The sequence below is a fragment of the Montipora foliosa genome, chromosome 7 (assembly GCF_036669935.1).
Source record: "Montipora foliosa isolate CH-2021 chromosome 7, ASM3666993v2, whole genome shotgun sequence".
Classification (NCBI taxonomy): Eukaryota; Metazoa; Cnidaria; class Anthozoa; order Scleractinia; family Acroporidae; genus Montipora; species Montipora foliosa.
In genome coordinates, this window is record NC_090875.1 from 26,434,448 (window position 1) to 26,444,447 (window position 10,000).

The 10,000-nt window shown below is 38.1% G+C and overlaps 2 protein-coding genes across 3 annotated transcripts in view; one reads left to right on the forward strand and one right to left on the reverse strand.

Annotated features, from left to right (window-relative positions):
* The window catches only part of LOC138011592 (helicase ARIP4-like), a 22,788-nt gene extending 21,379 nt beyond the window's left edge, over positions 1 to 1,409 (forward strand). The window contains exon 19 of the mRNA XM_068858670.1: positions 1 to 1,409. This exon is cut by the window's left edge and continues 422 nt beyond it. Coding sequence (XP_068714771.1) covers positions 1 to 452 — 452 coding nt within the window. The 3' untranslated portion in view covers positions 453 to 1,409.
* Positions 1,410 to 4,781: 3,372 nt separating this feature from the next.
* On the reverse strand, positions 4,782 to 7,304 carry LOC138011593 (G-protein coupled receptor 161-like). 2 transcript variants are annotated; one of them, XM_068858671.1, is made up of 2 exons: positions 7,168 to 7,304; positions 4,782 to 6,011 (listed from the first exon to the last, which is right to left on the reverse strand). In XM_068858671.1, the coding sequence occupies exon 2, from the start codon at positions 5,957 to 5,959 to the stop codon at positions 4,919 to 4,921; it is 1,041 nt and encodes a 346-aa protein (XP_068714772.1). In that variant the 5' UTR covers positions 5,960 to 6,011; positions 7,168 to 7,304; the 3' UTR covers positions 4,782 to 4,918. The 2 variants fall into 2 exon arrangements, with proteins under 2 accessions (XP_068714772.1, XP_068714773.1); XM_068858672.1 differs by having other exon boundaries at positions 7,080 to 7,218.
* Between the last annotated feature and the right edge of the window lie 2,696 nt (positions 7,305 to 10,000).

A 10,000-nucleotide genomic window follows, 5' to 3' on the forward strand; every position in this document is an offset into this window, starting at 1 on the left:
GATTGTTGTCGAATCAAGATGAGGCCAGTAAAGCCTCGCAAACGAATGCTTCTAATTTCCAAGCTTCTTCAGGTCCGCCCACGGCTGAAACCCGAAGCAAACAGAAAAATGAAAAGATATCCGATGATGCGATTAACAGCAGAACAAATAGTGAAAGCACTTCTGAAAATACGCAAACGAGTAGAGGACTGCTTGATAAATGCTCGTCCCCCAACAAAATACCTGTGGATTCAACCTCACCTGCACATCCTGTTTTGCAAAATGTAGAGCCAGTGGCGGAGAAACCGAACACATCTCTCTCTCGCGCTGCCTTGATAGTACACGATGGGATAATCTCGGAGAACCAACCTAATCAAGAGAAAGCTAACGAATTGTCCTCACTCACTCCTCCCACGGTACAAGATGGAAAAAACTCTGATGAAAGTGTAGTTAAACCTGATGATCGCAAGTAATCATCTTTCAGTCACCGTGATTGGGGGCCCCTGGTAAGACAAAGCCATGACAGTCCCACGGCTGGCCTCGTGGAGCTGTGCTAAATCGACGAAAATAACAGGAACGAAACGTAAAAGGAGAACCACTGGGAGTAAATTGTTGGTATCTTGTTCCATAAAACGGTGGAGAGTTGTCAAGTTGCTGAGGACAGTAAAGTACTACTGAAAGATCTCTTGAGTGGGAGTGGAGGATACGTCGTTTGAAGCTTCATGTGATAAAATGATTGCAGCAAATTTATTCTGACGGGAGATGGTGTTCTCCTTTTTCGCCATGTGCTGAACAGAAATTCATCCAGCAACGCGGGAAAAAACGGTGTGCGTTAGGGGCGCGACGCTTGTTTTTCGCACTTTTCTCGCGCGTATAAATTTTTATCCCATTCCTTAGTCGCCCGTCTCCAGCCGTAGATGGCTTCTTTGTCTTACGTGTAATGAACGAGCAGTCACAATGAATCGGCGGAGTGACTACAAGAATCTTTGACCGGAGGAGAGAGTCCTTTATTCTCTGAACTTCTTATTTACAGATCAGTATCAATACTAGGTGGACAGAACAAAAGGACACGAAGTCCCCTACAAGGTTAAGCCACCCAACCCATCCCCAGTGAAAATATGTCCCTAACCAACCCCATAAGCCATAAAAAAAAAAAAAAAAGCAATTGTTACAATTAGAGTAGAGGGAAAACGTCAATTAACACGAGCACAAAGTTAGGGGTCCTATACTACGACATTTTGGGCATGCAATCTTATATGTTGTTCTGATCAAAGACTAACCTTAACCTCTCTTCCGTGGTCCTGTGAATTTCTCAGCATTCCTCAGGGACTTGTAATTAGGGGACGGTTTTTTTTAAAAAAGAAATCCTTAGTTTATTTATGCTAAGTTTGCGTACAATTAGATGTCCACGAATAAGAATGTCATTCGACTCCTTGCGGTGACCGAAAAAGTATACGTAGATTTCTCAAGACTTTGTGCATAGAATACTCGGAGGTGCGATTAGTTGCCAATCTTATTGAGCCTCACTGCGATCTTAAACGCTTCTCCTATCCCCCTCCCGACTCAAACACCCAAATCCATGTCAGTTGCTTGTTATGGTAGGCCATAGTTTATATGGACGTATTGGTTATGAAACCCCGAAATCTTCAAAAGCGAGAACAGTACTGTCGCACTTCATGTTAGAGCAACTTTCATATGACCTTGAGAAATAAACGTAAAAACAGAAACGTAAACAAAGATGCAAAACATTTTATTGGCTTATCGAATAAAAACAAACGAGCGCAATTTTTCATTGGCTTAGCGAACGCGGATGCAAACAGCGTCATCTTTCCATGGAACTTTCTGGAAATTTTCGCGTTGACGTCGTTTGAAATGCAGTAATGTGATTGGGCAATCGGACTGTTTACTGACCATATTAGGAGTTTCCTAGGCGGGAATAAGGAGAAGCTTTGTTTTAAGCTACGGTAATAGGAGCAACAAAAACGTCCAATCTGTCTCGCAGCATTGCTGGTGTGTTGCAAGTTGCGTGAATTCAGGCCTCTGATTGGCCAGCTACGAGGTCACGTAAGCTTAATCAGATTAATCTATGAAATCAATCAATAGCGCCAGAAAAGTGATTTTGTTGCGAAACAAGTTGCCTTGGAGTGGTAAAACGAGCAGCATTTTGAGATTTTGTTGCAGAAAGTAGCACGGACCTCTACTTTCTGCAACACGCTGCAGCAACTTGCAACACAATTTTTTTTTTAAAGCAAGACAGGTTGTGCGTGGGATGTAAAAAGCGGAACATCGCTTTTCAACTAGTTTGACGTTTTTGTTGCTCGTATTACCATAGCTTTAGTCTTGCCAAACATTGGTCCGTGAAACAAATTGCATCCACTTTTTGCAAGGTCATAAGAAAGTCGCTCTAAGTTGACCGTGACCATGCGCAGTCTTGTGTCCTCCATCCGCAACTGAAATCGAAACTTTGGATTGGCAGTCTTTTCGAAAAAAAGGTGTGGTTTGTGCATGGTTAGGGCCAAAACAGCCAGCAAAAACATATGATAAAGAAACATGTGGAGTTTCCTAACCATCTCTGTATATTAACTATGGGTAGGCGAAGCACCTGGCTCCGATAGAGGTGGGCGTTTCTCGTATCTCTCACAGATCTATTGGTAGTGTCTATTTTAAATTTAAAAAAGCTGTTCGGTTTCCTCACAAAATAATATTTCAAGTAGCTGTAGCCGTAAAAAAGGCAATAGCGCCATCGTGCGCTCAAGCGTCTATGAAGAGATATTCGACAAATTTCGAAAATCGTCTATTTAAGTTTACATTCACAGCAGTAAATTTAAAGTGAATGTGAAGACGTTCGAAGCTCTTGATTGTGGAATAAAAATATTGCGAAAATAATTGTGTTGACAGCTATCTCCTCTTTTAGCCTACGTTCATGTTCCTTTTTTCCTTTGTTTTTGCGAGGGTAAAATAGGTCGGTATCGCTTTTTAGATTGTAGCGTGATATGTATTTAGTCTATTCATGGTCTTTTTAGTGGCATATGACATCTCTTTCCTTTTTACCTTTGCAATAACTTTTCTTCCAATCTTCTGCAGATAAAAAGATATTAACAGAATAACGACCGGGCGTACACGAAATTGACAAAACTGTATGTAATGTAAAAATAATTTTCAGCATTTATTTCAATGTTTGTGTTTTTCGTCGGAGACGAGTTGAAATTTTGGATTTCTTTAATGGAGTCTTAAAGGAATCGTATAGATTTTGACAAGGAACGAAGGGTTTAAAATTTTGTTGAGAAGATATTTCACAATTTGAAGTATACAAACATCAGATCAATGGGACATAATTTTAGAACGTCAATTTACGTTTTTTGAAACGTTCTTTCACCTCCATCAAACATTTAGCGGTTGGTAAATTGGACCTTCCTTAGCGTATTCGTGCAATCTGCCATTTTAGGAATTGCGCATGCGTACTTGTTCTGTCCAAAAGGACATCCCGCATTGCGCAATTTGATATGCTAACTTTTGAGTTTCTGAATCAGTAGAATTTACTATTGTGACTCTCAATGTGGAAGTTACTGAATATGAATTTTCTGTGGTGCTGTTTATTACGCTGTAAAAAGTGGTTCCATCTTTTGAGTCTTGTTGTACCGGTAATCCTGAAGGTGTTATCATTCGATTGAAAGCTCCTGAGCGTTGCTATTCTGTGGTGCTGTTTATTATGCTGTAAAAACGCGATTCCAACTTTGATGAAAAGTCGATGAACAATTTTCAATGAAACCTAATTTGCGACCATTCAAATGATAGCTACTAAGCAACTTTCCTTCGGTGCTGTTTGTCATCCTGTTTCTTATTGTGTTCGTGGTGATTAAGTCCTGACATTTCAAATGGGGCCTATTGAGCAGTTCTTTTCCTGTGTTTGTATTATTTACTTTGTGTCAGTTTGAAAAGTAAAGTTTGTTCCTGTTTCATTCTGAAATGAGTTTTCCTATCAGCGACAATCTGTTGGTCTGAAACCAAAGTAAGCATAAAGAGCAAAACCCTAAATTTTGGTTATGTCTATATGTTGTTTGCAACTAATTGGCTTACCTCTCCTAATGAGCGAGATTCAATTTTAGAACTTATTTTTCACTTAGCAATAAATAAAATATATCATTGCATATTCTTTCCAAAGACTGACATCATCAGTAGGATAAAATACAATACAATCCTTTCATTATCTTTGGAAAACATCATTTTTCCAGCTGTTATATTCTTTTAAAAAGCTCGTACTCCTAAGTCTAGACATTTCGAACATTCGTTGACAACAATGTTGATGCTGATACTAAGTCTCTCGTCTTGCAATGGACACTTTTTTTAAACAAAAATAAAAGAATTGAATTCTAGTTCTCAACGAAAATTTAATAGTTTGCCACCTCCCATAACATCAAAAAAATATGTTAATTTTCTTAAATTGTATGTCCTAACATTGTTTTCCCTGAGGCAATATCCAATTCACAAGTTTACTAACACATTTTTTCCGTTGTAATACTCTTGGGCACAAGTTCATAAAATTTTGCGCTTGTTAAAAAATTGTCAATATGTTTTCCCGCTTTAGAACCCGAAGATAAGATTTTAATTTTTTGCTTATGTGATATCTTAAAACTCACTTTTGAACTCTGTCCGGATCTTTAAAATTTATAGCCAAGATATGAGATTACTCACATTAAAAGAGAATAAATCGTATTGTTCATGACAGCTTTATTTCAAAGAAATACTATCTTTAAGTTCATCTATTTTTTTTTCTGAAATCACCTTACGAAGTTGATGCCAGCAGAGGTAAAATTCTTGTCTTGTGTTTCGTTTTCGGGGAATTTGTTAGCGAACTAACGAAAATGTTGTCAATATGTGGAAAGGAGAAAATAAAACGTGTTTGTGGCGTACCGATGTTGGCTATCTTTCGCTTTGGGATTTACTCGGTAACTTGTGTCACGATCTCTATCGAGGATTGTCTGTTTTCGTGGTGGTCTGCAATAGATCTTATGTAGTCTACAATATCCTTCGGTTCTTCTTCCTCTTCGCTTGTCTTTCTGCACAATTTGCTGAACGGTCGAAAGACTTCTTGTCGAAGCTTTCGATTCAGTAAGAAATAAACCATAGGGTCAAGTAGTGGCCCCATGTACAGCAATAAAGTGACGCTTGTCTGTGTTAACACTGAGGAATAACCTTCTTCAGTGAAACTGGTCACAATGTTGAATATCGTGTGAGGTCCTCTGGTGATGACAAAGGAGCCTATTATTAGCGTTAAAGTGCAATTGGCCTTCATGCAGTTGTGTTTGTTTTTTGTCAGTGCCACCGAAGTAAAATCTCCATTTTGTAAAGTTTGAATCTGAATGTTGCCAGGTCGAACTTGACGAGCGCTTTGTCTTGCTGTTTGAAAGCTCTTAAAGTGCATAAAACACAACGTGAAACTGGGGATTATGAAACCTTCCATAATTATTAAGGAGTAGTAAATGTAGTAGGGTCCTTTTGAATCCCAGCGAAATCCACAGCCTTTCCTCCCCGGTACGTAGTTGTATTTTAAACCTTTGATACCGAAGAGAGGAAATGAGGCCCAGAATGCTGAATGCAACCAGTTCAGTAGAGACGCCAGAATGACATGTTTCTCTGTTATGTACCCTGCATAGCTCATTGGATTCGCCAGCGAGAAAAACCTGTCCACTGATATGATAGAAATAAACGTGGCAGACGACATGGAGAGAAAATTTGTCATGTAGCCTTGAAATTGGCAAAATCCATTGCCAAAACTCCAAGATGGTCTGAGAAATGTCACGATCGAGAAAGGCACAACTGTGACTGTCATTAAAAGCTGAGTCGATGTCAAGCCGACCAGAAATAAATTGCTGACAGTTCGCATGTATGGTCTTCTTAAAATGATACAAATAACAGCCAGATTAATCAATGCCGCAAGAGCGTCCAAGGTTGAGAAGATTACCACAGCAACAGCGGTCATGGTATGAGGAAAAAAGTAGCTTGGTGCGACTCCTAGTTGAACACAATCCTTGCTGAAATCAAGTTTGTCATAAATTTTTTTAATGTACTAATTGTGACATTCGTAACGAGGCAGCATGAACCATTGTTCAAGTCACTGTGAACGTAATAAATACTGAATTTTTGGATATGACGAATGACATTATCTGCGCACCTTGTGCCAAATATAAACTGAAATTGTCGATATTATATTTCGATCTCCCTCCACGCGATTTTTTCCGCTTGTATTCTCTGTTTAACATATTCATGTCGGTGAGACTCTCATTTTGTTTTGCGCATTTCCCTGAAAGCTGGCAATTTCTTGCGCTTGCGCAGAAATACGCCGCGATTAATATAAGGTTTTAACTCGCAGATTTTAGTTCATCCTCAGAACTTAGGTCCAATTAATTTGCTTAAGCTCTTCATGCAGTATCGGGTTGTTTAGAAAGTGAACAAGAAGGCGAATTAAGAAAGACATATGTTTGTCCTTTAGCTCCAAAGAAACAATCCCGGTTTTTTGACTGTGATGGGAGAACAAAAACTATTTTAGGAAATTATTCATAAAACTACATTCTATTTCCGGGGAGGCAGAGAAATAAATTAAACTACCGATTATGCCCTTTGGTTGGTTCTTAGATCATTCTCCGAGGAGAAAATGAGGTGAGATTTGTAACGTCATTAGGTTTTTTTTCTCAGATTTTTGTCATCTTGTGCGTCATCAAAGGTACGACATATGGGAAAATTCCCGGCAATATATACGGCCAAGATTTTGGAAAAATAAAGTAGTACATATGTTACAGTCAAACTCAAAATAGGCAACTGTTTTATTAAATTAATTTTGCAAATCGTTCATCTCACAGCAACTGAAAATTTCCAATTTCCGCGCAGGTCTTTTTGTCAACAATAAAAACGAAAACACTGTAGATTGACGCAACTCGCTTGCAACGTACGTCTTGAACGTGTGCGTTTTTCGTTTTCTCTAACCCAGGTGATTTTACTGTTTTTGCCCAACTAACTGTATACATCGCCTACATTTATCCCAGTTTGTATTGTAGTATGAATAACTTATACTGTCGTCAATGAAATTGCGGGATTTTACTTACAAAAGCTCAAATTTTGCTGTCCATCCTTCTTAATCCAAGACGAGTAAAAAATAAAGGAAAAATTTCGGATAGTTGCATAGACACAAACCTTGGTTAAAACTGAACTCAACGAAGCTGGCCCTCCTCTATGCTATTCTCCTTCTGCTTTCTCGGCAAATGCTTAACTCAAAATGATGCAAGTACCAATTTGAGTTTAAATGTATTGTATCGAGAGTCATGTGCGCTTTGTGTCTTGCAACAAAAGCCTCTACTTCACGAGCTTCTACCATCTGCCTAAGTTCGAATATTTGACAAGAATGACAATATTGTCAAATTAACAACTTTGAATTGCGTTTTTTTTTCTTCTTGACTTAGAGACCTGCATTTAAGGCGGTTCGCTTCTTGTCACTTCAGTTTTTACATTACTTTTGACCACAAGGAAAATCGCGCAATATCGTTGAACTTTCTTTTGTAAAAGAGGGTATTTTTTCCAAGAATAGTCGTCAAAATTACTAAAAGTCTGTCATCATCTACAAAGCGCTGTTTCGTGCTGGCAAATTTTGCTTCCACACTTGATATTTAAATAAGAGCATCTTTATGCAACGATTCACATGAAAACGGATGTGCAATTATGTCTGTGGGGTTTACTATGCTGTGCAAGAAAACTCAAACTTCGGTGTCTCTGAAAATAATTTATAAGGGTGACCACTACTCTTCATTAAATGAAATCTACTGAGCAATACTTTTCTTTAGTGCTATTTACGATGAGTTTGTATGTATTTGAACTGCGGAAAGAAACACTTTTTAAGGTCACGGTTATGGAAGTTGGTAAAACAGCGCTTGAAAAATTCAGTGAGGCTTGAACGGGACTTGAATCCAAAGGTCATCGGGTCAAATCCCGTTGAAGCCCGAGTTTGGCCACAGGCTCACCATTCGTTGCTTCGTAAGTAACCTTTCATACTGTGATGGATCTGGAAAAATCCTTACCCTTTGATTCCCAAGAGTGATTGATATAAATTTTCTCCTCTCAGGCTCGATACCTTGTTAAGGAGACTGGTGATGAGAACAAAGAAGTTTATCACCAGTGTTTTTTGTCAAGATATATCATCAAATTCTCATAAGTGTCTTAAAAAGTCAGCCAGTGAGGAGAACTAACAATCAGATCTTTGGAATGAAAGGGTTAATTAACATGCGATTTGTTATGCAGTACATAGTCTAGCTTTTTAGTTTGTTGGTAAAATCTTTGAAGTGTCACCATTGACATGAAAAATTCTAAAGAGTTCTTTCCAGTGTTGCCAATTTTGTCCCATTTTTGCAAACTGCTACTCTTCGTTGAGTCCCTGTATCGAGATGTCATTCAATGGTTCCCATTTGTTACTCAATGTTTTTGCAAAGAGAAGCGTCATTAATGTCAAAGATAGGTACCTGAAAGAGACACTCAATTCGTCGCCGAAATGCTGAATTGCGTAACTTTTACACTTGTTCAAATATTTTTGACTAGAAGTACATTAATTAAGCGGAAAACCTAGTGTAGTAAAATACTACACGTATTCTAGTTTAAAATTTATCGCGTAAAATTTAACATTCTAATTTTGAAAGTAGTAACGTAAATATTTCAGAGTACATTTAAAAGTAAAAAAATTATGGCAATCTAGATTTTTTAACGACATCAATCAGTCAAATTTCTTTGGGACAAACTCGTGAAGAAGGGAACACACCATGAATTCCCGTGCTCCCATGATTCTTCTGGGATCGCCGGTGCAGCATACTTATCTGCACAATGATTGCCTGGCAACTTTGAGATTGAGCTATCGATCACGTTTGATATTATCTTCACAACGAGCACCTGTTTTGTCTTTTGTCGTTAAACCTCTGATCACGTTTTTAATTTGGTTTCGTTTTTATAATTGATTTTTTAAAAAAATTCGGCTGTAGTTGAGAATTATGTAATTAATTGTCTTTTGTTTGGGGGCACGTCCACGAAAAAAAAATATTGTATCATGTTTTATGAATTCATCTCCAATTGTTTTTACCAAAACCATGATCTTAGGCGTAGCTGAGGTTTGGGCAACTGCTTGCCATAGTCGCTCGATCTGACGAGTAAACAATTGCAAACATACCTTAGCATCGATTACCAACTAAAGGAAACAGCAAATTTAAAGAGGAATAGCACAGTCCTCTCCACCCATCCAACTCTTTTTTTTTTGCCAATGCCTAACGAAACGTGGCAAGCAAATACATTATGTTTCGGACTCGAACCTATATTCTACACTTACTAAAGAATAGGCCATTTCCGAGTTCAAGCCAGCCTCATCTTCAAAGCGAGTCTAAGTGCGAATTTTTTGTTAATTGAAAATTAGTTTTCATTCATATGTAAAGTAGAACTAATTACCATTACAAAAACTTCGCACTTAGACTTGCTTTGAAAAGGAGGCAGACATGAACTCGGAAATGGCCTATTCCAAGTGTCTTCGCGGTGTACTAAAAGAGAAATTGAGGAAATCACAAAAGTAGCAGCATTTTAAAATGCATCTGCCACTTGGGTGCTTTAATTTTTGGAGATATAAGTCCTGTTTATCCCCCGACGCCACAATTTGTTTACAACGTTTTTAAATCGATTTACTTTTTTACTGACAGAGCGCTATATGACAAGTTCTGTGTGTGACAGTCCTATATCGCTTTGGAAAAAAATGGTGTTCAATTTGCAGAACCATTTCCAAGAATGGGAAATGTATAGATTAATCTCGCTACACGCAGGGTGCTTTCTTTTAATCTCATGATTATATTCGACACTGCCATTACCTAATCATGCAATGCTACACTTAATACTTTCGTTTAAGGGAACCTCCACTAAAACAAGAATTTAACTTTAAAATATTGAACATGATGTTTACCAATCCAAATTGGTCAATCTTTTTCCAATGGAAGCTTTTGTATCCGGA

Coding starts and splice junctions, on each gene's coding strand:
- LOC138011593 (XM_068858671.1), bottom strand. CDS start 5,959: ATGACCGCTGTTGCTGTGGTAATCTTCTCAACCTTGGACGCTCTTGCG.